General features: G+C 49.3%; 8 protein-coding genes across 8 annotated transcripts; 4 read left to right on the plus strand and 4 right to left on the minus strand.

Annotated features, from left to right (window-relative positions):
• Window positions 1-3,320: 3,320 nt before the first annotated feature.
• On the minus strand, window positions 3,321-4,150 carry BP5553_02835 (uncharacterized protein; the record flags this gene model as incomplete). The annotated part of the gene is made up of 3 exons (XM_032011458.1): window positions 3,321-3,591; window positions 3,734-3,945; window positions 4,001-4,150. 3 exons carry the CDS (start codon window positions 4,148-4,150, stop codon window positions 3,321-3,323), a joined length of 633 nt encoding a protein of 210 aa, XP_031871151.1.
• A 1,230-nt stretch (window positions 4,151-5,380) lies between these two features.
• Window positions 5,381-7,110, plus strand: BP5553_02836 (uncharacterized protein; the record flags this gene model as incomplete). Its single annotated transcript, XM_032011459.1, has 3 exons — window positions 5,381-5,629; window positions 5,718-6,676; window positions 6,726-7,110. 3 exons carry the CDS (start codon window positions 5,381-5,383, stop codon window positions 7,108-7,110), a joined length of 1,593 nt encoding a protein of 530 aa, XP_031871152.1.
• A 766-nt stretch (window positions 7,111-7,876) lies between these two features.
• BP5553_02837 (Acetyl-CoA synthetase-like protein) lies at window positions 7,877-11,526 on the minus strand (the record flags this gene model as incomplete). Its single annotated transcript, XM_032011460.1, has 5 exons — window positions 7,877-8,362; window positions 8,494-8,612; window positions 8,682-8,858; window positions 9,094-10,673; window positions 10,721-11,526. The coding sequence occupies 5 exons, from the start codon at window positions 11,524-11,526 to the stop codon at window positions 7,877-7,879; spliced, it is 3,168 nt and encodes a 1,055-aa protein (XP_031871153.1).
• A 2,875-nt stretch (window positions 11,527-14,401) lies between these two features.
• Window positions 14,402-16,933, plus strand: BP5553_02838 (DUF726-domain-containing protein; the record flags this gene model as incomplete). Its single annotated transcript, XM_032011461.1, has 1 exon — window positions 14,402-16,933. One exon carries the CDS (start codon window positions 14,402-14,404, stop codon window positions 16,931-16,933), a length of 2,532 nt encoding a protein of 843 aa, XP_031871154.1.
• A 1,178-nt stretch (window positions 16,934-18,111) lies between these two features.
• On the plus strand, window positions 18,112-19,208 carry BP5553_02839 (uncharacterized protein; the record flags this gene model as incomplete). Its single annotated transcript, XM_032011462.1, has 2 exons — window positions 18,112-18,369; window positions 18,468-19,208. The coding sequence occupies 2 exons, from the start codon at window positions 18,112-18,114 to the stop codon at window positions 19,206-19,208; spliced, it is 999 nt and encodes a 332-aa protein (XP_031871155.1).
• A 1,076-nt stretch (window positions 19,209-20,284) lies between these two features.
• Window positions 20,285-21,910, minus strand: BP5553_02840 (uncharacterized protein; the record flags this gene model as incomplete). Its single annotated transcript, XM_032011463.1, has 6 exons — window positions 20,285-20,843; window positions 20,900-21,119; window positions 21,206-21,368; window positions 21,436-21,632; window positions 21,701-21,736; window positions 21,805-21,910. The coding sequence occupies 6 exons, from the start codon at window positions 21,908-21,910 to the stop codon at window positions 20,285-20,287; spliced, it is 1,281 nt and encodes a 426-aa protein (XP_031871156.1).
• A 1,150-nt stretch (window positions 21,911-23,060) lies between these two features.
• Window positions 23,061-23,771, plus strand: BP5553_02841 (putative tRNA (Uracil-5-)-methyltransferase TRM9; the record flags this gene model as incomplete). The annotated part of the gene is made up of 1 exon (XM_032011464.1): window positions 23,061-23,771. One exon carries the CDS (start codon window positions 23,061-23,063, stop codon window positions 23,769-23,771), a length of 711 nt encoding a protein of 236 aa, XP_031871157.1.
• A 1,064-nt stretch (window positions 23,772-24,835) lies between these two features.
• BP5553_02842 (uncharacterized protein) lies at window positions 24,836-26,202 on the minus strand (the record flags this gene model as incomplete). The annotated part of the gene is made up of 2 exons (XM_032011465.1): window positions 24,836-25,484; window positions 25,574-26,202. 2 exons carry the CDS (start codon window positions 26,200-26,202, stop codon window positions 24,836-24,838), a joined length of 1,278 nt encoding a protein of 425 aa, XP_031871158.1.
• Window positions 26,203-27,999: the final 1,797 nt, after the last annotated feature.

The following is a 27,999-nucleotide window of genomic DNA, read 5'->3' on the forward strand; positions in this document are numbered from 1 at the left end:
CGACGAGTCGGGGCTACTGAGGGAAATAAATAGAACATTGGGGAAGCAATAGCATTAATCCCTAATAGATACTAAACGATATACATGTACAGAAAATCCTGCTCAGATCTTCACTTGTAATTTTCAAAGCGGTGTTTCGTCTACTTGTCCTACATTATAAATGGTGAATAGACGGCTATCGGACGAGAAGTTTTGAAATTCTTGGTCAACGTTCAACAGTGATGCTCAGAAATATCCCATCCTTGAGGATACCACTTAGCTAGAAGCATAGTGTATAGCTGTTTACATGTGTTGTTGGATTACGTTTACTTGATTGACATTGCTGGTTAAACGGGAGGCTGGCTGGCTTACATTGAAGCTATAAACTAAACAGCTGGTATTGACAGGCGTCATATAGATTAACAAGTGTTACATTGTTCGACAGGCTTGTATAAATTGGCAGTTGTGGGTTGACTACACTTGATAACTTATTAAGCCCCTTTAAGCTACACAAGCGAAAGTGATAGACATTTCTTGGACACTGTCAACCTGTTCAACGATGTTTTTTTTTTCCCTCCTAGTAATTCATTTCACTTTGAATTGTGTTTGTGCACCTCCCTCTAATTGATCCGTGTAGCTATTAAGTCCTAAGCATATTTATTTTTGCTTCTCACTATATCTTACACAACTCCTTTAACGGAAATACTTTCAAATTCTTTATTGTTAGTGGGACATTTGTATAAATATTCCAACATGATTACAACTTAATACCTCAGTAGCAGGGGAACACAGCATGTGTATTCTTACATGATTACTACTCAATTGCCTATTGGTAGTAGGACACTATATTAATAACATGGTTGCTGCTACTCTAAAGTATCGAAATGATCTCAAAATCCTTCTGTCATGAATATTGTAATTATTCTTTTTACTCTCCAGCCCCAAATTGTCCTATTATAATGTCGGGAAACAGAGATTGAAAATAAGAGTGCTAATAAAGCGATTGCAGAGTTATCTTCAATAGTGAGAAGGGATTTAGAGCAAAAGTACGGCACGGAGAATCGAAGAAGACAGGGTAATTGTGAGAAACAAAGCGGAACTTCCTGAAAGATGGTGATATGCCGTTCCCGTGTCCGAGATATATGTAGCCGTATCCATTCAGCCGTGCAGCGGAAATAAGGAGAACTTTGGTATAGCCCAATACAGCGATATGCGTTCCTATATATAAAGGAGCCAGAGGCTCAGGACTAAGGGTTACTCGGCACAGATACGTCCTCCTAAAATAAGGATATCTATACTCCTGGCATACACCTCCCGATAAATGTAGGCGACAACACATCTAACTGCAATGGCCTGGCCCAAAAAAGGATGGCCATCCATCCAACGCCAAGATGGATAAATAGACGTTTTTGTGGTGTTTTAGCGATAGATTCCCGGCGGAGCAACAATTAATTTTGTGGCTGCAGCTGTTAATATCCACATGCCTGGAACTTCCCTTAAAACGCTGGTGTAGATCATGTGGTAACACCCACCTATTTACAGTCTTCTGGCTCTGCCGTGTCTTGGCTGCCTGCCTACATAACGTAGGTACCAATATAGCAAACCCCATTTCTCACATTGATTAATGCGATTCAGATGGCTGTATAAGATTTGTAGACTCAACATCTTGATAGGTGATGGGTAGAATAATTAAAATATTGTTCATATCTCCGCTACTCGTGCAGCTACTTCTGCAAGACTGCATCCACTCGCGGTTGCCTTGGGAATGAATCCCCCCCGCTTCTAGAACATCCTCAAGGAAGCAAAAGAGCGGGCTTGGCTGCATTTAACAGATCCGGGGCGCTTTGAGCATGCTCCGTAGGCAAGAAATTAACTATCTAGGGTATCTGACCCGTGGAATTGGTATATGATGCGTAGCAACGATTAGATTTGGAAGTGCAATTGTAGAGGGCAAGAAAACCGTCGCAAGATACAGCTTACTACGGATCTCTTCTAGAAACCAACATTTAAGGGAGAATTTCCAATTATTGTCGTAGTTATCACTCTCTCCAAGCCGCAAACCGCTCTGTAGAGCCTAGCTCTTTCCCATAACAAATCAACCTTCTGGTCCTTGACGAGAAGCTTAAGGTTGAACCTTGGAGGGGAATCAAGACACGGCGTACTACTAGACTGACGGGGCAGTTAAGGGCTTCGTCGCTTGGCTTGCCTGTTGCGCGCTGTATCTTGATCTATTCCCCAACCTTATTAGCAACCGGGGGCACGAATGCTGGAATGATGGAATAGTGAGAGTACTGAGAGTACTTAAATGCCCGATTGAATTTTCAACAGAAAGGAAGCTGCGAAAGGATAATGCAAAAGTATGAAATAAATGGAAATTGGAGTCGGAAACAAAATGCTACTCATCACGTGTGAGCCAAATAGATATCTTGAAGAGATAGCTTTGGGGTAGTCATCTACAAACAATATTGTAGTGATCATCAGTCTGTACTAAAATGGACGGCAATGCCTTACTCCGGTAAAGGATTTGTTTCTCATGCGACCTTCTGGATGGGTCATTTCTAGTTTCTCGGAACTTGCGGAACCGTTGCCAACCAACGGATGAAAGCCGTGTAAGAATACAGACAGAATGGAGCAGCGCCATATTATGGTGACGGATACTGCAAGTTTTTTGGTGCTTTAAAGTCAACCTACTCCATACAGCGCCGAGAAACGGGGACGACTTCGTACGGTCGGAGTACAAGGCGTTGCTCCTGGGCGGTTGCCAAGGAGTTACAAACCAGTTCAACGTGTGTGTACGAGATACAGTCAGCGCTGAGTAGGAATCGGGTTTTGCTTTGTGAGGACTGGCTGACTACAAGTATCACTGACAGCGATGGGGTCTCGAGAGCGACTGAGACTGACACCGACTCGATTGAAGACCCCAGTTTGGAACGACACGTGATGTAGAAGGGCAACACCCCGAATGAACAAATACGGGAATATTGTTCTGCCAGAGAGTCGAATCCTGGAGCATGTACCTCTGGGCGAAGTACCGGTACTTCGTACTTCGTACATACTCCGTAGGCACCTAAGTTGGCATATTACTGTACGTACGCCGCGCTGCATTAATATTCAAGCTGCCAGAGGGCAAAGCGAACGGAAGTCGGGGTGCTGGCCGGCCATGCTTGAACCATGCGCCATCCCAGCTGCTCCAAGCATCCTTCGGAGGTAAAGCATTATTATTGGAACACCGGGATACCAGACTCCAGAGTCCTGGATGCGGAGTCGAGAACAAAGAACTGGTTCCCTATGTCCTCGTCATCAAGTCAGACTTGTGGGTTCTCCAGAGAGGCGGTGCACAATCACGCCGTCATAGATGCTGAAGAATCACGGCAAATCGGGGCTGAGGAAGAGGCACGTTTATGGCCATTACCAAGAGCCGCGTACTTCGTACTTCGTCCGTATTCTTGTTGCGAAGGGGGGTGTGTTTGTGCCGCTGCTGCCATGCTTCCATGCTTTGTGGTGGCGGCCGCTGTCTGCTGGGACTCGACGACTCGACGCTCCTCCGCAAACCACTTCCTGGCACAGAGCAAAATGTGGCTGCTATGCGATGCAACTCGGTTAGGGGGGCAGCTCTTAGCACTTAGCGCTTAGCACTTAGCACTTAGCACTTAGCACTTAGCACTTAGCACTTAGCACTGTAGCAGTAGTGAGACTGAGTAGTGAGTGCACTGAGTGGTAACACTGCTGAAGGCGGCGAATGGGAGACTCGTACATGTAAAGGCGGACGAGCAGCGCACCGCTCACAGCTCCCAGAGTCCCGGGGCCCTCGACTGCCGCCAATCCATTCGCCGTTGCTGGTGATTCCACGGCTTCGTCTGCATCCGCAGCCCCTTTCTTCGCTCCTCGTGCCTCGTGCTTCGTACCGATCGTGGGATTCGAAGGTGAATGCCGGGCCGGATGGGGAGGAAGATGGAACAGTAAGCCCTACAGAAGCTTGGTCGATCATGATGCACTGTCCCCCGTCTCTCACACTGCACACCGGCGGCAGATGAAGTATTTGTATTGTCCACAGGGCGGAGGCGGAGGATGAGGACGAGCAAACGTCTTCCCCATGATCTGCGCCTGGGCTGTGGTCGCCCTGGGTCGTGGACGCGTGCTCTCCTCCGTAGGTCGTTCCAGCCCCATGCATTATTGCATTGGGAATATTGCTGGCATGCCCTGCGCTGGCGCTTCTTATGGGGAAGTTCTGGCACTGATCGCAGAATCGCAAAGGGCCTGTGCCGCTGCCCTCGCCGTCGTCCACCACATCTTCAGCGTCTCCCTGGCGGCTCGAATTTATTAATGTCGCGTGTGTTCTATGTCTGTGTGCCATGCTCTGTACGTAGTAGTATGCTGTAACGAACTGGATGCTGTGCTCTAGGAGTGATGTCTGTGGCTGTCCCAGTGCAAAGTAACCCAATTCCACATTCCAGTCCCAATCTACTTCGTATGAGTTCCCGTTCTCTCGTCCTCTGGTCGTTTCTTCCCCTCAACTTCCTCTGAGAGATAGCGCTGAACCAGTATTATTGACCGGTAAACTCGTCCTCCCAGCATCGCATTGACCGTCGCCAAGGTCGCATCGTCATGCCCTTGGATGCGACAGAACCAGAGCCAGAACCAGAACCAGAACCAGACAGCGTGCGGTGTAAGGGTAACCTGTACCTGTACCTGTACATAGCAGTGCCCAGTACATCGCCTGTGTGTACCGAGCAAGCGTAATATTGGACGGGAATGTGGAGAGGAAAGCTGTGCGGAGATGGGATGGGATGGGAATTAAGGTTGGCTCAAGCCTCAAGGATGGGTCATTAGCTGGGTTGGTTTGGTAGTCGCTGTCCGCATTTACTTTACATTTATTACTGTACATTATCGCTCTATCTACACCTATCTATCGTCCCGCTTACTTCACAACGCAACGCAACCCCATCCCATCTACAAAGCCCGGACGCTGCCTCTCGACGCGCATTCGATAACAAAGTACTACCTACCTACGTACTGTACACCTCTCTCTACCCGATTGTACCTCTACTTGCACTTCGACTTCGACTGCTACCTCGTTCCCTATTGCTCGCCTCCAGGTTCCTGGCGGAAGCACGCCCAGGTTCCTCCCCCCAAAACACCCTCTGAGATCCTCGAGTTTCATGCGAACCTGCGACCTGCGACCTGCGACCCCAATAGCCCATTGCCTCTTCACTAACCGCCTTGCGCCCCATCGCTCTCTTTCTAAATCTCCGACTCTCTATCTCTCTATCACACACGCGTCCTCCCCACTGCTCGATCACTGTCATCGTCGCTGGACATGTGAGCAGCCGGCCGACGGCCCTCGGCACCCAATAGTTCATCCTTTCTCTCTTCGTTCCTCCCCCCGCTCTCCGAGTCCATCATGGCGACGTCGACCGTTGCAAGAAGTATGGCGAGCTTCTTATCCATTGCGATATTTTTGGCCACCACGGGCACGATGGTTACCGCCGATCTAGTGCCAATATCGGTGTTCCCTACAAATGCAACTTCAGAACCACCAGAGTCAATGACCAAGGTGAAGTTGAGCGGGCCGGCATCCCCCGATCACATCTTCGACCTGGCTCCGCTCACCTCAGAGGTGGGCAAAGGACAGACTGCCGGTGCAGTGAAGGTTCGTGAATAAGAAGTCCGACCCGTTTCTCCTGCTTTGCGAGCACAGCCGGGTACTGATGAACACTGCTAATACAATCCTCTTATAGCAAGTTATATTCTCAGGCGTTGGGAAAAACCCAGATTATATGACGGCTAAGGACTTGACGCCATCAGATGTTGCCTTCATCAGTTGCGACCCCAATGATTCGAATATAAGCGCCTCCCAAGTCGTCCAAACCGCCAGCGGGATATCGCCGAAGGCCATTATCCTTTATAGCGAGATAGCCAACGTGTGCAACTTCACCGGGAGTACCTCGTACACATCGATATTTACTATGATATCAATGGCCGATGTGCAGACCATGATAACTACCATGGGGCTTTATCCCGATTCGTCCGATGACCTTGCTGCAAAGGTTGGCACGAACGCAACATTGAGCGGCTCGACAAGCTCTTCGTCAAGCAGTTCTGATGGTGGAGCTGCCCCGACAACTGCTGTTGCTATGAGCATACTTTACAGTATTACCGGCATTATCACCTTGCTCTTCTTGGTCATTATTGCGACCGGTGCAGTGCGCGCACACCGGCACCCCGAACGATATGGGCCCCGAAATGGATACTCAGGAAGACCAAGGCAGAGTCGGGCGAAAGGCCTCGCTAGAGCTATGCTAGAGACTCTACCAATTGTGAAGTTTGGCGACCCGGCGCCGGCGAAGCCAGGAAGCAGGGACGTGGAACTAGAAGAGGGAGCCTCAAGTGTTCATCACCCGCCGGCCGAGACTGGCCCACAACAAGCGGAAATCTCCACCGAGCAACGACCCAAATCTCCTGTAGTGGCGAAGTTGGCCTCTGCTACATCAGATGAGGGGAAAGCGAAAGACGATGCCGCAAAGAGTAGCGCAGTGGAAGAAGCAGCTGTCCCAAAAGAAGGAGAACTTGGCTGCTCAATCTGCACAGAGGATTTCACAACCGGAGAAGATGTGCGAGTGCTACCTTGTCAACACAAATATCATCCCGCTTGTATCGATCCTTGGCTATTGAACGTGTCTGGTACCTGTCCATTATGGTAAGCCTCCCAACCCCCCATCAACTTGCAAAGCTAATCCATTTGACAGCCGCCATGATCTCCGCCCTGATGCAGCCGAAGGATCTAACGGCGCTGCCACCACCACCACCACTGCCGCCACCGATGATCTCCCTCCACCTCTTGGTGCTGAGTCTCCCACGGGGACGTCTGGCCTATCAGCTGCCGAAGATGCTACGTCGACTCATCAACGTCACCGCATGTCACGATTCCTGGATCTCAACAGGCTCCGGCATGCCCCACCAGATGAACGAATCGCAGCATTACGACGTCTAAGAGAGGAATCGAGATCTGAAGGGGAGCCAGTCATCGAAAACGCCGAAGAACATCAAAGTGGGAGAGCCAGGCTAACGTCCCGGTTACGAGACAAGTTTCGAATACGGACGCGGATGCAGAATGCCACCGTTCCGGAATAGAAATCTTCACAAAATTATCTTACGCATATAATAATAATCGAGGCTGGCGTCCTTATGAAGTTGATGACTGCTACCCCACACATCTACAATATACTATGCCAGCGTTTTCGGAAGGGATCCTAGAAGGGATTTTGCTTTGACAGGCTCAGGATATGATAGCGATTTGCATAAGACGGCGTTTATATTTCCCCTCAGGGCTACCGAGTCGCCATCGGGATAGTGGAGTAATTGGCCGGTAATTTTTTTTTTGAGCGACATGCAGGCCAAGGGCTCCCTCTGTACTCTTTCCATCATTGTTGAGCAAGATGACTGGGTTGGGTTCTCCAATCGGAGGGAAATAAACATTGGGTTGTATTTTGGGGGAAATAAGGGCCCTCAGGCAAAATGGGCTTACTTAGGTGTAATGGTTGGATTGATTGAATTGTAATATATTAGTGGAGGAATCCTAATGCCTACAAGGTCGAGGATCTGGGCTATTGGAGAAAATTGAGGATGGAATACGACGTAAAATGGGATTAGGATGTAAATGAAAATGAGAGATGCCATGTCCTATGATATGGTTTACTGAGCCCCTTTTCTCAAAGACTTATACGTGATGTTGACTGCCGCTACTAAACTAATAAACAAATGGACTTAACTAGATCAACGCAGCCTAATCCAGCACCGACAATTCATCTTTCAAAAATATCCAAAAGATATAGAGACCTGGAAACAAGAACAAAATCCTCCAACCCTTTTTGGTCACCGATTCCACTGTTTGTCTTGCTCATTCCAGAAACCCTTGCTCCTTCCAAACCCTAACATACGCTTCCAACCACTCCCGACAAAACGGACCACATTCCCTTAATGCAACACTCATCCTCCTGGTCTTCGCCGTCTCGAACACTTTGCTCGGGACGGAATCATCATTTAAATCAGCCATCATCTCGAAAAAAGGCAGGAGTCTGACTCCGGGGATCTCGGGGTTGGAATCTGCAAGTGCGCTGAGGCGGGATGTCCATTCTTTCATAGGGATGGACTGGAGATTGGGATTACCGGTGAGGGTTAGGAAGTGTGTTATGAGGGATGGGTAAGGGGTTGGATGCGGGTTGGTTATGTTGTGTACTGTGTAGGGTGCCGAGGGCGAGGGGTTGGACATGAGAATGTCGGCTATGACTGTAGCGGCGATGTTGATTGGGACCCAGTCTATGTGTTTGGAGGGGAAGGAGGGTATTGCTGAGAGGAGGGGATGGAGGGAGGTAGCGAAGAGGACCTGGTGTTTTGGTCATGTTAGTTGATGTTTGATGAGTTGATGGCGCCTATCTTCGAGAGATGCAAAAACACGTCATTGGGGTGACATTTTCTCATCGAGGGATTTAACAGTAACTAAGGAATGGTACGAACCGCCCACATGTCGTTTACATTCCAATGCCCTGTTACGGTAGAGCCAGTAAGTTGGCCAACGCGGAAGATGTGAATAGGTATGTGGAGTGTGCGGGCAGCAGTTTGTGTTATTCGTTCCGCTATATCCCGCGACTTAGTCCTGGATAACCCCCAATATTACGAGCCTTTGGAAAGGGGAAATGTCATACCAATGTATTTACTCTGGGCATAACCGGTCGGAAGAGCAACGCTTGGGTCAGGGCCAACAGGCTCTTCGGGAACCGTTAGGGAAGTATAGCCAGTCCCCATGCAGGCACTTATGCTGCTTGTAAAAGCGAGGCGTTTAGGTCTCCCGGCATGGCAGAAGCGGAGGAGGGACATGGTACCTATGTTATAGCTCGTCAGCACTTGTTTGTTTTTAAACCAGTTTTTGGTTCTTGGAAGAGATATAAAGGAATGTGAAGTTGTGGGAAAAGGTGAAGGGAGGTAAGAAAGGCTGGAAATAAAAAACCGGACTTCTTAAACAATCTCGTTCCAATTCCTCTACCCCCAAATTGAAATCAACCCTCCATGCATTGTGCACCACCACCGTAACTTGTTTGGCCAATTCCACGTATTTACCGAGGTCGAGACCAAGAAATGGGTCTTGCATGCCGAAATTTATGGCTTCGATCTTTCCTCCATTCTCAATATTCAGAATTGAAGGATCCATACCTCTGCTCTCAAGTGCCTCGCTGAGTTTGGCTAAATGGTCGACACCACGGACCATAGCATAGACTTTTTCTACTCGTGGGAGCGCAGAAAGGGAGCAAAGTAGTTCCGTCCCAAGGAAACCGGAGGCGCCTGTCACGAGAATTGTCTCTTTTTCGGTAAGTGGGAATGAACGGTTGGGTAGTTTTGGCCATGACTTGAACTCTGCTTCCAACTTAGATATTAGACGGTTGAGCGTTTCACTTGGCGGTGGTTTCTCAACCTGGTGCAAGCCGTTGAATGGATATTCCAGGCGCGAGAAGATGGATACCAGTTTGCTGACTGAAGGATTTTCAAAGAGGGCGCTGAGTGATATGGTACGATGAAAGTGAGATGAAAGAGATTTACGGAGGCGTAATGCAAGACGAGAGTCCATTCCAAGGTCGAAGAGAGATGTCCAATCTTGTATATCTGAGACAGGCGTGTTCGAAAGGTTTGATAGCAGGCCGTAAATATATATCCGCGCAGCCTCGGAGGATGAACTAGATGGTGTAGAAACGGGATTGCCATCAGAGTAAAGTCTCTCAATTTCATTCCAGTATAATCGCTCCGCCTCTTTTCGTTTGATGTTTCCTTTTGGTGTGACCGGAAGAAGCTTTCCTTTCGGCAGAATGCAAATCATATCTTCCATGATTTGGGAGTGCTTTGGATATCGCGTATTGACTTGCTCCACCGCTCCCCAGATTTTGCTCCTTGTAACGTCGTTCTTGGGGTCATATGCCTCGCAAACCTCAACTAGTAAACCCGCATACGGTTTCGAGTGACCGAATGCTAACGCTTTGCTGATAACCTTGCATGACGTCTGAATATCGAGTTGCAATGGTCCAGCAATAGTTTTCTCGCCATTTGAATGCACAAGCATGTCATCCTTTCTCCCTTTAAGGATAAAAAAGCCACTTTCTGGAGGGTCCTGTATGAAGAGGTCGTTGGTCCGATAAGGCTCGTCTGTATTTTGCCATAGCTCTGCTGCTAGTTCAAATCCTTTAAAAACTACACATTCGTATGTTCCCCCTGTGACCTCTTCCATTGTGATAAAGGGGTTATCTGGGTACAAATTGCGAAATGAGTAACATTCCGTATTGTCTCGCGTATGAGGTATTGAGCGAAAGGGTGGGCCAATCTCAGTGCTACCGTATGTGGTTTTGACATTGACACCGTTGGCGGTGAGAGCTTTGATGATGCTATCTGAGAGGGCGGCCCCACCAGGTTGGAGAAGTTTCAGCGAAACCAAAGGTGTAAAATCTCCTCCATTCTCGCATATATATTCATACATGTTTTCAATAAGCGTAGGCGCACAGTGAACACAGTCCACCGGGTAACCTATTGAAGAAAGAGTATTCCAAGCAGCAAAGATAGCTGACGATGCCGGTGGCCATGTTTGTGGTGGGAATGAAAGAACTTGGCCATTTGGGAGGCCGGAGAGCGCTATAGAAACTCCAGCAATATGATATCTGACTAAAGTCAACGATTGGTTATCACAAGTAGGGGGTAAGCTCACAATGGAAATAGTAGGAACCAATTTTCAATGTCAAACTCCTGAAATAATCGGTACATTCTTGCAATAAGCATCATACTTCTATTGGTATGTATGATTGGCTTGGGCCTGCCAGTAGAGCCCGACGAGTGGATGATAAACGCATGTCTCTCCCAGACATCCTCAACATCTTGAAACTTTATGGCATCGACAGCCATATAATTTACCTCCAGGGAACGAGGGAGGACTTCGATCATAGCTAAGCTCCGCACACCGTTCTTGTCGACTCCTCTATTCTCTAGATCGGTAATGACGGCCAGAACATGGCATGTCTCCAGTAAATGGTGCAACGCACTCACGGTATTGGACTCAGCAAGCAGAAGGACCCTCACACCTAGTTTTTGGAGGGCCAATAGGGTACAGAAATATTCAATTGTCTTCCCACCGCCAAGGAGAGCTACAGTAGGTTGCTTTCTTGACAAATTTCCCTCCGCAAGCTCGTCTTCAAGATAGCCGGCGTAGGAGAGCGCGAGGACTTCGGTGACTCTGTCGAACTCATCCCATGTCATAGATTCGTAACGGGTATCAGAATCCGCTGACAAGGGGTACAAAAAGGCATTTTGTCCTTGATAAACAACACTATCATGCCGTACCAGAGCCGCAAGGCTAACAAGCTTTGGGTTCGAATAGCGCTGGGAATGAGGATCTCCATGTAGCCGCCAAAGATCCTTCGTCCGCCTTGATGCTTTGTCTGACGGAATGACGGACGGATCAGAGCATTGAGGGACCATATTCGAATGCGCTTTTTCTGGTAATGGAGGGTCGATCATTATCTAGCTATCCCAGTGATGGTAGAAAATGGAGTGATTGAGGGGTAGTCTGCAGCTGTGGAATGCGGCCGGCAATATCGTAGGGGTCGTGGAAGCCATAAAAGAAGTCAACTGACGAGCCTGTATATTATTCCTTAACGCAACCCATGAAAAGCCTGCTGCAAACTCCAAGCTCCACGCCCACGCTTGCCATCCCGTTTTCTACATTGGCGGGGAGTAGCAATATGCTCATTTAGCTTTGCTATCTCCACGAGGCGACGGCCGGCTAGGATTCCGAGCGAGCTCATATCGAGACCCAGGTTGATAACCGGGGAGCATATGGCCGACAAGATTGCTGCTGTCCAACCTCGACCTTTTTTGTTCGCCCGATGCTGTCAAGGTCCAAGAGCTTGAGAGGATCTAGCATGGCCGTGGATCCACGACTAGGATGCTACATGAGCGCGGCGTGGCTTGGGGGAAGATTAATCCTACGAGAGCCTTGAACCATTCAAGGGCCGCCTCCCTTCCTCTCGCCCGTCTGTGTCGACGGGTGGCTCTTTGCGCGTCGACCGGGCACATCATTGTGTCGATATCGGCGACATTGGAGAAGTTTGAAAGCCCCGCGAGATAAACCAAGTATCGCATCCAGTAGGAGCTGTGGTTTGGCTTCAGGCCTGCCACCGGCGCTGCCGTTGCGGACACGCGCCGGAGAGTGGTCCCCATCACTGCCCTATCGCCAGGAGCACGGGGAGATGCTCACGATCACGTCCCCAAACGTGGCGTTTTCGCGACCATCTAGGTGGAATGAACAGCTGGTCCATGTGGAAATGTTGCAGGCTAGATTCTAGGCTGGGCTGTATATTTCGCGGCCAACGAGTATTGGCTTGCGGCCAAGCGCAACGCCAATGATGGGCTTTCCCCCCGGCGGTGACAAACTCCCCAGGAGCCGGTAACTTCCTTCGACGACTTGACCATGGAGCCAGTGCAGCCGGGGGAAAAAAACTTGCGGAAAGGGGAGGTACTTCGGGGATTCGCTATTTCCATGGCGACGTCAACCATCTCAGCCTCAATGCTACTGCGTATATTAAAATTTAAATCCCGACGACGTCGTGGAGTGCAATGTTGCATATGTTGGCTCGTTTGTTGGATCTTGTTTAAGCATTTGGACACCCTCCGTACTCCGTATCCTCGTACCTATATGTGGTTTTGTAGCCATTGTTGACGCCGGCTGTCGTTAGTTTCAAGTCACCCATAGGGTATCCATCTCGCGGCAAGCGCATGTGCAAGGGGGGCATCTTGCAGCTTGGTTAGCTAATTCCCTGACCTTGCTTAGCGTTTTACGAAGTTCAAAAGATGGGGTATAAAACTGGTCGTTTGACACCTTGATACTACGTTTACATAGAACCTGGCGCTCCGGGTTGCGTGGGGGTTCGAGTTGCTGGCGAACTTGGGCCCTCTCCAGCGAAATCCAAAAAGAAGACACCAGATGACCGATGCTTGTTGGAGATTGAGAATTGCCGCAAGACTCGGCGCCTCCATGCACAATAAACTGCTTCTACGGCAGGGTTTGTGTCTTGGCTGCCAACATTATGTATGTCGAGTTATATTGGCACAGAAGGCTCCCAAAGCAGCCGATATGGTAGCCGTCCAATCTACGCTGCGGGTGGGTTGGCCGTCTCTCAATCCTTTGCCCATAACTTGGCTAGCGCCAATAAGACTTGAGACTTGGGACTTGGGACTTTTGGCACAGATGGTGGCTCGTTCCTCTTCATCAACATCCGCCAACATCCATGCCGTTATATGTACGAAGTACCTAAGCTTGAGACATTTATTGTTGTCAAAGATTGCGATGACGTCAGTCCACCTATCGTCACTCTTTTTCTCCAGTCAGTATATAGTATCTCGTCAAGGCCATCTTTATCTACCTAGATGGGTTTAAAGCAGTTTCAGTGAGCAAACATATACCCCATGATTGAGACAGACTCTTATTGCCGATAACACAGCAGCCATCCTGGTTCCATTCTGATGTACCACCGCAGCTAAATCCTGACCACATTTGTCTGGATGCTTTGATCATGCTCACTCTAATTAAGGTTGAGACTTCCGCCAATTTGGGTTTTGTTTCTCTTACCATCACTGCTGAATAGCTTAAAACTTTCAATGAGAGACGTCGTTTCCCGGTCTAAACCGTCTCTTGACGTTTCCGCTATTTTCCATATAATCACATCCCCATGACGATGCCTGCGCGCACTCCTTCAGCTATCCGTGATATCCCGGCGAGGATTGCTTTGGGATTCAAATTCAAACAGCCCCACCTGGCCATTCAGCTTCCAATTTCCATCACAATTTCTTAGCCTGCTAATGCGTTTCGTATAGTTGAAGCAGCCACAATTGTCCAGATGGACGATTTAATCTTCAGCTTCCCGGGAAAGGGGCTGTTGGCCAGGGGACCGGGCCGCTGCCTTGAAGCGAGAAACCTTGCGTTGGTGTTGGCGTTGGCATTGCTTTGCACACCTCGCTCCTTTTAAGGGTCGTTACGTAGTATATCTGTACCTTTCTATTCATATATCGCTGCACTTGGAGACTTACACTGTAGACAGAGAGCGATCCAGAAAATTTGCTATCCTTCGAAAATGGATGTCTGCCCACGGCATCAGTGAGGCACAGCAAGAAGGTTAAACGCGCTGGCGCCGATGCGCAGGGTCCGTAACCGGCGCAAAATCTCAATCTCAACCTCCTTCTCTCATTATTAGGCGGCATCATTATCTTCAATTCAGATCCGAGATATAAGTATTCCCAACCCGACTCTGAGCATCTTTGGATGGCTTCTTAAGCGGAATTATCTTTCCACTTTGAAACCACCTGTTAGAAAGTGCTTCGTGCAAATTAAACCGCCATGGCGCCGACGGCCTCGGACCCGAAAGATCTTAAGCTTGTGTTGAATCAAGCACGACGCCGCGCTCTCACGACATTAATCGGCGGAATCGTCACTCATATGCGCAAGCAGGTTGAGTATTCATTCGAGCCTTCATCCTCACAAGATGCGGCACCCCTTTTTGTCCCTCGTGAAGCCTCACGTGATCGCAGCGACTCTCCCTCGTACTCAGACGCAGATGAAGCACGACAGAGGCGCCTAGAAGCACGTCTCGAGCAGTCTCCTTCGACCCCAAAGTTGGAAGCTCTAAAGAGAGATGCCTTGAAGTATTTTAGTAAGTGGGCGACTGAAATACGAGTTGAATACAAGAAGATTGCGGACAGCCCCGACGATCCGCGCTCAGAGCAGAGAAGAGCGGAGTGGCTGGCTGCGAGAAATCCACCACCGCCTGCCTATACGCGCACAGCCTCTGTATTCAAGACCCCGGGGGCAGAGGGTGCTGCTGTGGCTGCCGAGACGAGAGAGGTACAAGAAGCCAAAGATGTTTCTCTTCTTCAATCTCTGTACCCACCAGTTCCCACCCGTCTCACCACAATTTCTAAGGAGGACCGGATATGCCTGGTCAGTTGCATGGTGCTGTTGCTTTTAAGTCTTGGTCATTATTCTGCCCATTCGAGGACGCTTCTCTGTTACCTTACTTCTAGTCTTGATCTCCCTCTTGGTGCTCTTACAAATGAGGAGACGGAAATTGCACGGACACTTATGGTAGCTTCAAAGAGCCTCTCTGCGGATGCAGAAACTCAGAAACGGCAAGCCGAGAGTGCTACTTCCCGCCGTTGGAAGGTTGGACTTGCGTCCGTAGCAGGCGCGGCTGTGATTGGTATCACCGGTGGACTTGCAGCACCAGTTGTAGCAGGAGCGATTGGAGGGATCATGGGTGGCGTTGGCCTCGGAGGCGTGGCATCTTTCCTCGGAATATTTGCAATGAATGGAGCTTTGGTTGGCACTTTGTTCGGAGCGTTTGGCGGCAAGATGACCGGAGAAATGATTGACTCATATGCGAAGGAGGTTTCGGATTTCAAATTCCTACCTGTGGCAGCCGAATGGGGCGAGCACACTACGAAACCGGAGTCCGAAGAAGAGGCACGGCGTCTGCGTGTAACTATTGGAGTCAACGGTTGGCTTAACACCAAAGACGACGTAATAAAACCATGGCGTATCTTAGGCAAAGACAGCGAAGTCTTTGCTCTACGCTATGAAATGGACGCGCTCCTCGATCTTGGGACCTCTCTCGAAAATATGGTCTCCTCATATGCATGGTCGTACGTCAAACTCGAAATCCTTAAGCGCACCGTCTTAGCAACTCTATGGTCGGCCCTCTGGCCTGTCTATCTCCTGAAAATGGCTACTAGTATAGACAACCCATTCTCCCTGGCCAAACGACGTTCGGAAAAAGCTGGCGAAGTATTGGCAGATGCGCTGATCAACAAAGCACAGGGCGAGCGCCCGGTGACTCTCATTGGATACTCCCTCGGCGCAAGGGTACTCTACTCTTGCTTAAGATCCCTCGCGGAAAGGAGAGCATTTGGCCTTGTCGAGTCGGTGGTCTTCATTGGTGCACCGGTTCCCTCCGACGCTGACAACTGGCGTGCAATGCGCAGTGTTATCTCCGGCAAAGTATTCAATGTGTACTCGGAAAATGACTACATTCTTGCTTTCCTATATAGAGCTACGAGTGTGCAGTTTGGTGTTGCTGGTCTGCAGGAGATTAGTACCGTCGAGGGTGTTGATAATTTGAATTTGAGCAAGGAAGTTAGTGGACATTTGCGGTACCCGGAACTAGTAGGCAAGATTCTGAAGAGGGTGGGAATTGAACATGTTCTCGTCGAAGATGCGGATATTGAAGATGATGCGACAGAGATTAAACTTGTGGACGACGAAGATTTGATTGCCTTTGATGATGATGATGATGGAGATACGAAGACCGCTGAGCTAGGCGGGTTTAGGATGGTTGACAATGAGGTATCTGCGTCGACCAAAATCCCTCCACCACCATTCCCGGAGGAGGCCAACACCATTACTTCCCCTGGACATCAATGGACGAACGTCCCGGTACACACAGAATCCCTTGCCAACACCTCCCTCAGCACACCTCACTCTCCCCCTGAAATACTACCAAAATCCTCCAATGCCCACTTTGGAACGAACACCATACCCGTAACACAACCGGAACATGATGATTACTACTCATCCGAAGATGAAGGAGGCATCCAAATGCTGGATAATGACGATTCACCGCTCCAGGAACTTGAATGCGAACCTGTTCCCGAGGAACCCGTTGCCCAGACCTTTAGTACAAGGGCTACTGGAAAGGTAGCACCTGAGGACTCAAAAAGTTTGGGAAGTCTCCGGGAAATGAAGGGAAGTACGAGCGAGAGGCGCGATGGGAATGCCGGCAGTGGTAGAAATGTGGAAGGAAGTGCAAGGGAAGGCGCAAATGAAAACCAAAACGCCGAGACAAGGAGGTCAGCAGCTAGCATGGGTTTATATTGAGCGTAAATTTTGGAATCGTTAGTGAGGAATGTAGATAAAGTGGCAATAGATAGTCGATATGGATATCGAGGAATTGGAAAGCAATTTTACGAACGTGAAACTTTCTAGAAACCACGGGTTTATCATACAGTGCTGTGGGTGTGGCAAGTAACTCTAACTTATATGGCATACACTGCGCTGGCCACATGCTTGCCCCCTTCCCTCCGTTCAGCTCTATATAGCTCAAAATAAGCTTTTTTTATTTTAAGGAAGTCAACAGGCGGCCACTTGGCTAAGTGGTTCAGGTCAAATTGGCTTCTGGAGAGGATCGATAAGGAAAAAATGACAAACCGGCAAGAGATGTAGGCATTCGACACCGGGCTAAACTCTTTTGCTTCCGGAGAATATAATAATTCTTTTGCTCTATAGTCATATCTTTTGCCTTATTTTCCTGCTTTGTACCTCGTAATATTTTAAGGCTTTTTCTTACTTAGCTTATTGAGGGCACTGCGGGGTTTCGTTGCCAGTTGATGAGAGGGTCTATGCGAATTGCCTACCTATTCATCAACTGCCAATTCACCGCGCGTGTCACTTTTGATCATTGTATAATAGAGGAGGAGAGTGAGATTAACCACGTGACTTTCGGAATAGTTATCTTTTCCTTTACATTTATCTAGTAAGTCTACCGAGGTAATCGTTTTAAATTTGAAAGTTGGAAGTTAATAACATATTCTACAGCCAAATTTGCATGAAGACGGGTTTTTTGATTTTCTATCTATTGATGGGTTGGTTGGCCGAGGGAAAGAAAGGGGAGAAGATGACGGACTGCCGAGTATTAGCCGTACCAACTAATCATTGCAATCCCCTACGACGTCACAACGGCGTGAACTTTAAATTTCCTGAACCTAAACCCATCATATACAAATTCCCCTCGGTGCGAGCACTTTTAAAAATTATCTCAGTGCAAAGCCTGGTGCCGATTAGAAGGTCAGGGAACAGCCAACGCACTGTTATGCAAATCAAATGATACGACTCCTCGGACTGCCCGTATATCGAATCCCCTTCACCCATCCTCTCACTCTCCTATCCTTTGTCCACCATCCCGGCCCATTTTCATGATACTGCTACGCAAGCATCTGCTTCTATCTCACTACATTAAGTCCTCAAACAAATATTGCCATCGCAGTGCTCAACTTAGAATGGCTTCCGCTTCGCCTCAAACCGACCTGCTGCTGCCTTTCACCCCAAACAGCCACCCGGAAGTCAAAATCCCGAAACTCATCTACGGGACAGCATGGAAGAAAGAGCAAACGGCGGACCTGGTATATGAAGCCATCAAGGCGGGTTTCCGAGCCTTCGATACTGCAGCTCAGCCTCGTCATTATCAAGAAGGACTAGTGGGGGAAGGGATCCGGAGGGCGATTGAAGAGGGCATCGTGACGAGAAAGGACCTCCATGTAAGCACCACCGTTAGTTATAATTATAATATTATTGATTCCCTTTTCCTTCCCAAGTTGCTGAATATATTGTGGACTTTATTGATACCACTTTTCAGATCCAAACCAAATTTATAACCCCGCAAGGCCAATCTCTAGATAATATGCCCTACCGCTTGGCCTCGCCCCTCCCGGAACAAATAGAGAAATCACTTGCTTCGTCACTCTCACACTTTACATTTTCTTCTCCTTCAGATTCCTCACCAGAGGGAAATGCGGAAAAACCATACATCGACACATTCATCCTGCACTCCCCCCTCGCCACTGTTGACCTGACCCGCCAAGCCCTCACGCAACTCGCAACCCACATACCATCCCGCATCCGCTCTCTAGGTATATCTAACATCGACCTCCCCACGCTTCATCCCCTCGTAGTCTCATCTAACCTCCCTGCTCTCCCTTGCGTGGTGCAGAACCGATTCTACTCCTCAACAGGCCACGACGTCTCTCTACGCTCCTTCTGCCGCTCTCACGGTATCCTATATCAGTCTTTCTGGACACTTACCGGCAATCCTAGCTTACTGCAGAGCAAGCCCGTTGGAGATCTGGCGGTGAAGGTAACCGAGAGGGGTGTTGTTAAGGATGAGAAAGAAGGAAGGATCCTTGCGCTATATGCGTTGGTTAGTATGGGCTTGCGCGGTATTAGCGTTTTGGATGGTACGACGAATATGGAGCATATGGTTAGTGATCTTGAGGGATTGAAGGCCATGCGCGGTTTAGTTGCTCCTGGAGGGGAATGGGAGACTGAATGGAAGAACTGGGTGGAGGAGTTTTGTGACCTAATTAGTGAGTCGCCGTGATATTTGCTGGGCTTCGGGAAATTGGAGTATCCGGATATGGGAGGATGGGAGTCTTCAATTGGCATCTGGCTGGAATCAGGGAGGCTTTGTATAATTTCCTATCTTACAGCGAGGCATGCGAGCAAGGTGTGTCATGTTCGAGGGTTCGGAGACAATGTGCCAATGAAGCCCTTGGCATAGTCTTCTATAAAGTACATGCTAGGTCTCGCGTTTTAATAAGCATCTTGTATTACCGGTAGCGAACGGCGAGTCACATCTACAAACGGTATATGAGCTTCGGTGTTTTAATATAATATTTGGGCAAAGGAAAGTAGCCAATCTGGGATCCGCAATAGGCTTGTGCTTTCGTTACCAGCCAAATTTCATTTGCATATGTTTCTGCTGTTATTGCATACAGCTCCGCCGATTTAGCAAGTCTCTCAAGTTTACATCCCCCAAGAGTCTTCCAGCTGGAAGCCAAAATCGAAAGGGTGGCCATGATAGGATTTTCTAGGCATCCCAATGGTGGATGGGTGATGGTGCACTTTTACGACATCACTCATGAAGAATTGGTATTCCACGACAAGAAAGCAGGTGGATTAATAGTAACAGTATGCAAGTGAGAGACCAGCTCCCACAATGGTATCATCCCAGACCAGACCAGATCCAAAACCAAAACCGAAGTCCAGAACTCCGACAGAACGATACATTTGCGCATAACAACAAGAAAATCCGTAAAGACAAGTAACCAGCAGCCAGAAAGCAACGAGTGAAGGCCCTCTCACCAATGAGGTGAGCACCCAAATCACCTCAGCCATTTCTTTCGCCGGAACAATAAGGCAACCAGCAGCCAGAAGTAGAGAGTGAAGGCCCTCCCACCAATGAAGGTGAGCACCCAAATCACCTCAACCACCTCTTTCGCCGGAAGGCAACCAGCAGCCAGAAGCAGAGAGTGAAGGCCCTCTCACCGATGAAGGTGAGCACCCAAATCACCTCAACCACTTCTTTCGCCGGAAGCATAAGACGACGAAGCAACGAGAACGTAGAAGAGTGAAGGCCCTCTCGCCAATGAAGGTGAGCACCCAAATCAACCTCAACTACTTCTTGCGCCGGAAGAAGAGAAGGACAGGTACGAATCCCCGTACCACATTCGCAACACCACTCTTGGACACTAGTTTGTCATTGAAAAGCTGCCACTGTCCATCGGGCCCAGCAGCAGAACAAACATAGTGTCCGTTACCATTCTGCCCTGTATGCTGAACAATGGCCGTCAACTCGTAAAGCAGGCTGGCATCATCGTTGGTAGCATGACGCAGGGAGGTCAGGTCGAGTAGCGAAGGAATTGGCACGACCCAGTTGATCTTTCTCCCGAAGTTGTCCAGCTGTGAAAGTTGGATGCAGAGGACATCTCCGGTATGGTTGAACTCGCGAACCTTCAGTCTGTCGGCAGTGATGTTGCACCCGTCACAACGGTAGGGCACAACCTCACTGAAGCACCGTTTCACGTAGTCTGCGAGGCTGCCTTTGGGAATTCGGGGCGCCAAGCAGACCGTGAGTTTTGACTCGGTGCCGGGGGTCACAGACTGATGGCCGCAAGAACAAGCGATCTTCTGGGTCCAGAAAGACTGGAAGATAGCTTCCACCAAGGAGTACACCCTATCCATTGATAAGTATTTTGAATTGAATGAATGAAAGGCAAAAGGGAGACTAACGAGGATGGAAGCTCCTGTCGCTGGGCCTTGAAGAAGAAAAGCAGTTGTTCATCGGGGTCAGCTTGCCCCTCTTCGGCCCAACCAAGGCTCTTGAGCGTCTTATGCATGGCCTTAAATACCTTTGGGAGCTGGTCACCGGAGTGACCAGGCGCCCTCCAGTATGAAAGAGCCAGCAGACGTAGCACACAAGAGAAACATTCCTCTGGTTGGTCCGCAACGCCTATTGAATGTTAGTACTTGACCTTGAAATGAAGGTATGTGTAAATGAAGAATTGATGGCCGCAGCGAAAAAACAGGACGTCTTACAATTCTCTGGCAGATGCCAGTCCCACAACCATCCAACGAGCAAAGGCAAGTGAAGAAGTGCCTGGAGGAGAGATATCCTGTAGCAGAGGACACCCGTGAAGTTTGCCATGCCACGCTGGGCACTGGCGGGCATCCTCGCTAGGTCTACTCTCAACCTCGAGACCTAGATAAAACATAAAAGTTAGTTTCTGAATCTCCAGAGGTGTGCTCAACAGTTGGGGATAACTCACGGTCTCCTTCGCCGCCATAGCTACGTTGGACTGGTTGCTGGTCTTCGCGGCCCGCGATATCTCGTCCTCGTTTGCTTCGTCGAGCTTTACGTTTTTAGCCCGCCGGCTGTACGACTCCGCGTCTTGGCCTGGGTAGCTTGCTACGAAAGATCTTTTGAGACCCCGAAAGGTCTCGATCTTCTCCAGGCCGTCTGCTTCTGTGAGATATAGTCAGTATACGTTTTGAGTGAAAGTAAAAGTGAAAGTGAAATTTGGATGGAAGTACCGTCTTTCTTAAGCCCTTTGAAATGGGCAGGAACGTCTAGAAGAGAGTGCTGTCAGTCTATATCCCAGTGTCAAGTTATGATTGATTGTCAAGGAATGGCTTACCCCTTTTGTCCAGCTTTTGTTGCTTGGACGGACGGCCTTGGTCCCCGTCGCTGGCGAAGGCGCGCTTGGGGGAGGAGGGGGAGGAAGGAGAAGAGAGGGAAGACATCTTTGATTGATGTCTTGGTCGGAGCGGAAGGGGTCTTCTCTGGTTTCTTTGGGAGGAGGAAGGGAAAGAGCGAGGTCGTGATGGGTTCGAGTGAGCTTGCTTCTTTCGTGAGGGTAGTCTGACTGGCGAGGAGAAAAAAAGAGAGTGTCGGGAGGAGTGCGAGGCTTTATGCCTCTCCACAGCGACGAACCCCATCTTGCGTGCTGGTATTGCTCTCTCGTTTGAAGATAAAGTGCTATTGTTGATTCCTTTGTGGGTATTGAGATGTCACTCTCAATGGGCGAGCTTGAACAACACAATGACTTTTCTGTATTGTGCCATCAGATAAGTGGGTCCGTCGTGATTCGAAGGTGGCACTAATGGCCCAGCAACTGAAGATTGCCAATTGAGGTGAATGAACTTCAACAGGACAATAGCAAAAGTGGCTATTCGCTTATGCCGCGGGGCGAACTGGCGAACTGATGAATGGAAGCCCGCAAGCGACACAGTGGATCGGATTGATGGTCTGAAGCCCCTCCCTTTCAACTGGCAATAAGATTCTTGAGAGACACTGGTATGTATATCAGGATGAATATGTGCTCCCTGCGGAGCTTAGGCAATACTTCGTCACGAATTGGGTTGTGGATTGGCATCGGAGCGAGTTTGTTTGACCAGCCACAAAACTCGTAAATAGGGCAAGGGCGTATTCTGGTATTGTGGCTGTGAATCAGGACTTTCGACAATACGGATCTACGATCGCGGCCGAGGTGACATTGTCAATAGTAGACCAATAGCAAAACAGTAGCAAATGTCTACAGTTGACAGTGAATTGACGTTGAAGAAGGCGGTCGACTTTTAACTTTTTTTTGGGCGGTCAGTGAAAGTCCGCGCTTCACCGCCCAGGTTCCGTGCCCAATCGGGTTTAGGCCGAGGTTGATGACGCTGGGCCGCAAAAATCTATTCAGGGTCTCCGGTTTATAGATATTCCGGATCCGGTGTACTACGTAGGTCCGGGGGATGCAAAACCAATCCCCAATAACTGGTGAACAAAGTTTCCAATGTCTCGGGTCGTTCATGTCTCACAAACACAAACAATAATATGAGTTTCTTTTAACGACGCCTTCCCCATGGTCCGATTACAATCACTGGCCTAAAATAAATAAATGATATAATGGAAAGTAATAGCAATTCCGAGCAAGTTGCTCCAGAGCAATACGAGGAGCAGCACGTTCACACAGTCTACGAGCAAATTGCCTCGCACTTCTCCTCGACTCGGTACAAACCCTGGCCTATCGTCTCCTCCTTTCTATCTTCCCTCCCGCCAGGCTCCGTGGGCCTTGATGTCGGATGCGGGAATGGCAAATACCTCACCGTCAACCGCGACATCTTCATCGTGGGCAGTGACCGGTCTAGCAACCTGGTGAAGATCGCGGCCGCACACCAGCCACATGCCGCTATTGTGGCTGATACCCTAGCCCTACCGCATCAGAAGGGGAGGTTTGATTTTGCTATTAGTATTGCGGTGATTCATCATTTGAGTACGAGGGAAAGGAGGAAGGAGGCTGTTTCGTGCGTCTTGGAGAATCTGAAAATTGGTGGTCGGGCGTTGATCTATGTTTGGGCGCTGGAGCAAAAGGGGAGCAGGAGGGGTTGGGATGAGGGGCATGAGCAGGATGTTATGGTGCCGTGGGTTATGAAAATGGGCAAGAAGAATATGAATGAGAATGGAGAAACGGAGAAGACCTACCAGCGGTATTATCACCTTTATCGAGCGGGCGAATTGGAGGAAGATGTTGTTAGTGTTGGGGGGGAGGTAGTTGAATCTGGTTATGAGAAGGATAACTGGTGGGCGATTTGTCGGACAACATCTATGGATGGCTAAAAGGAGGTTGGCGATTCGAAATGGTTGCCATTCCAATTTGGTTTGACGAAACGGTGGCGTGCGAGGGAAACCAAATTTTGTTCCTCAAGCGGGTGGCGCCGCAATCGGGCAGGACGCCATCACTAATGCGCCTTCAAATCCTGGATCGATCCGAATATTTAACAGACGATATAAAATCTCATCCTCCGCCTCAGATAGTGGCATGGAAGATGCAGCTGCCGAACGGTACATACAGGCATAGCTAAGCCGAACAAATCTGAAGCAACAAGTTCCAGGCCATTACACCGACCCTTTCACATCAGTTTGAAGCTGGAGAGAAAATATAATTACCAGGGAAGAAAAGACCGAACCGGCCGCACCAACTGGGGTTGTTTTATGATAAAATCTAGATTATATGCTAAGAAATCGATCCATAAAGCCATTTAGGAGTCGGAAGTGGGAGCAAGGATGCAATACATCAAATAAAATATTATTCTCAGCTACTGTTAATAGTCCAGGTGTGTTAATTGGCCAAAAACAGCGAAACTCCCTCCTGGGAACTATGTCTAATTAGCTTATTTATGGTGCGGAAAAGGCCTTCTATAATCCAGCTAATCCAAGATACCCTATTTGGTGAAAGAAGCCGATATGGGAGTTGTTCTACGAAGGACAGTAGTCCGCCTCTAAGGGCTTTTACCTGGTCATCAGCTACTCCCATATTCACGTTAGCAGTAATAAATCAGAATACAGGAACGAACACAGGATCTAATATTAACCGATCTAACACACTAGTTTTACATTACAAAGTTTCCTAATACAACGAAGAAGCCAAAAAGTCCAAAAGCCAACACCAATTCCCCAATGCTATCACATCATTATATGCCAGTCGTTAATATCCCGCGTCCATCCCTGTGCAACACAATGCAATGCTATTCCATCCCGTGCCATGCCATCCAATATCCATTCGAATGCTCCAAATCCGGACACCATAAGCCAACTCACGCGTTCTATTTGTATTAACGTCAAATCATCACACAACTTCTCAATGACCCAGAACTCTCTAACTACCCCGAACAGAAGAGCATTCACTGCCTGCGACGGCTCGAGTCTCGTGCTCCCATTTCTGGACTACGCTGCCTCTTTCCTTCTGGCCTGGGAGCCATTGACCCTACCGGCGGTAGCAATGGCCCGGGACTAGAATAACCACCTCCGCTCGTAGGCATCGACGTCGCGTAGGCTGGCGGGCTATACGGACTAACACCTGTTGTCATCTCCGCAACACTGGGGAGTAGTGGAGCGCCTCCCCTACCCATTCCCATCATCATCCCGCCGCCCCCAAGCGCAGCCAAAGCCAACCCCTCACCGGGGCTCGGTGGTGGAACAGATCTAGGAGTACTCTCCCTCCCTGCTGAAATCGTCCTTGATGAAGAGGCTACAGCAGTTCCCCGCCCACCGGTGGAAGAGCTCTGCACAGTAGCTGGGCCGCCAAACCTAGAGGCGGAGGAGGATGACCCTACGGAACTGGAGTGAGATTGGCTATGGGAATGCCCGCGGTTTGGCGAAGATCGGTGCCCTGATGGAGGCGCCTCAAGTGCAACATTCGAGAGGGAGAAGGGCACAACGCCAGCGCGACGAGCCATATCTGCCTCGCCGAGTTGCCAGTGCATGGCTTCGGCAGCGCGCCAGGGAACTGCCATTTCTTCGGCGACTTTGGACCACATCTCTGGTTTGAACCTAGGGCAAGGCTGTTAGCTTTTGAGAAGAAAAGTTTCCACAAGGTTGTTGCTCAGTAGACTAAGTGAGAACCACGGCAGGTGTACTACCTCTCGTAAAGTCTTGCAAGCTTGTTCTTGCGCTCCTCGTCCCATTCACTTCGTCTCTCCAAGTAATTTTGATAATGCAACCGGCAACTAATTGCGCTTCGACCTGGAAGACGTTTGGAGATGTCCTCCCACTTCATCCCGCCACCACGTAGGTCAATAATCAGAGCATCCTCCTCTGCCGACCACTTGCTCTGCTTCTTAGCAGGCGACTCGGAGGAATGGGGAGGCATGGTGCGTTTGCCAGGCACCCCAGCACCCAGGATGGTAAACCCAGGGGAAGAAACTTCTAGCTGTAGCCCTGAAGAAGGGACCGAAGATGATCGCGTGTGATGGCTATGTCGCGGTTGCTGATGTGGCTGCTGTTGGTGTTGCTGAAATTGGTGGTGATGCTGATACTGGTGGAACTGATGCTGTAGATGATGCTGCTGAGGTCGGAGCTGTTGATGCTGCTGCTGGTGTGGTTGGGGGTGATGTTGTTGAGGCGGTTGAGGGTTTTGAGGGTGTTGAGGCTGCTGAAGCTGTTGTTGTGGGGCCGGTGAAGACTCATCAGAGTCCGGATCCTTAAGAAGGCGGGAGATATCCACGGTGAGGTCTGAAATTGTCGATACCGTCAACAAAGACGGAATCATGTGCGAACGGGCGGCACGGTCCGTAGGGATCTCGTCGATGGGCAGATCTGGTCGAGTATTGCTCTCCTTGTCGATAGGAGGTTCCGATTAAACGATACTCGAGACTTATTATCAGTTTGCCCTTCTGTTGAGATGCTAGTACTTTAAGAGGAAGCTTAAAGACCGGACGACCCTCTTGAAAATTTTGGTAAAGTTGCTGATGTGAAACAACTGCAGGAAGAAGACTTCTGGATCTGGTTGCTTCAGGCGCTACTCCGCAGGAATAATTTTGAGACGATTTGAGCTACTTCCGACGAGGACAGTGTTCCTTTTCAGGGCTTCACAGAGCAAGTGTGTGGCTCGCGTAGATCATCACAGCTATCAAGATGATTGGCAATAGTGGTCTGAAGTCTAACCAATCGCGGTACATGAGACGAGAGTAGAAGAAAAGACCAGCGCCAACGGAACAATACATCTACTTGTGCTTGACGGGTGAGAAGAGACAAGGAACAAGTTCGAATTCACGATCTCCAGCTCCTGCATGGGTTGAGCTGGACCGACTGTCGGGAGGATGCGCAATGCAGGTGGAGTGGGCTGTCTATGGTGGGGGGGGAGGAACAGGGGTGCCTTCATAAGTTCTGAGAAAAGGGGTGCTTGGGCGCGGCCACGAATTCATGCATGAACAGGAACGGGATAGAGGCTTTGGCCATCTTGGGCTCTTCGACGACGGCGCAGTGAAGGTGTAGGTCGCTGCAAACTCGGTTGAAACCAGGCGTGGATAAGTTGAAACTCTTATATAATCCTCAGACTCCGGTGCGACCCCTCAAGACGGTTTTGGCGGGCGTCTGTGCGCAATCAGAACATCACATCCGGAGCACTTCTTGTTCACTGTTCGGGACACATTGGGATGAAGCTTAATCCTCCCCATTACGAGGATTCATGGGCTGGGTTCCATCTATCCAGTCAGCATAATAACCAAATAATTCAGATCTTGGATTGCTGGGCCGGACCCAGAAATTAGCGGTCAGTTCGTCAAGGGCCAGGGTAGGTACCAAGTCCAAGTGGGCCGGGATCAAGAACAATGATCTTCATGGCTTGCAGTACACTACTCATGAACCACGATCTTCGTCGTTTCTAGCCGGTGGGAAAGTTCGCAAGCCACCCTAATTGCTTGCCGTGTGGCTGAAGGCGAACCCAACAAGCCCCTCTGCTAGTATTCGGTGACGACTCGAGCCCGAGGATAGCTCGGACCTTGATGCCCGAACGAAGCAATACAATGTTGGGTCGTCTGCCCTAAACTTTCGAAGCTGCTCGTTCTTCGTTTGCACCGAGTCAAGCCGACGTATCAACAACCAAGCAGATAATTCCAGAATGATTATGTGCTCTGTCGATTCAGCACCGGGTTCTCACATTTGGCGGTGTAAAAACTCCAGTCATGTGAGACAGGGTTGGCTACAGCGGATCATCGAAAACTTCGAGCCGGAAGGCTGTTGCAAAACACGTCTACTCCAGGCATCCTTGAGATCCATGAATCGACAGTGCGTGAGAACTCTAAAGGCCGGCATAGAAACACGAGCTTGCTGGAATGAGTTCTGGCTGGGGAGATTATGACAAACATAAAGCCCTATTGGCTTTAAGACTTATCCCGGTGGCATCGATCATATGTGACGGGAACGCTAGAAACTCCCTGTGGCACGTTCTTTCAAGCCATGACTGCGATCAAGCTCACCGAGTGCCAGTTCGGCTATGAGATGGTCCGGCGGTCGATCGCCAAACGCGTCTTCGAGAGCATTCTTTTACAGGGCCGATGGTGTACAT

This window comes from Venustampulla echinocandica, assembly GCF_003357145.1.
Source record: "Venustampulla echinocandica strain BP 5553 chromosome Unknown scaffold_1, whole genome shotgun sequence".
Taxonomy (NCBI): domain Eukaryota; kingdom Fungi; phylum Ascomycota; class Leotiomycetes; order Helotiales; family Pleuroascaceae; genus Venustampulla; species Venustampulla echinocandica.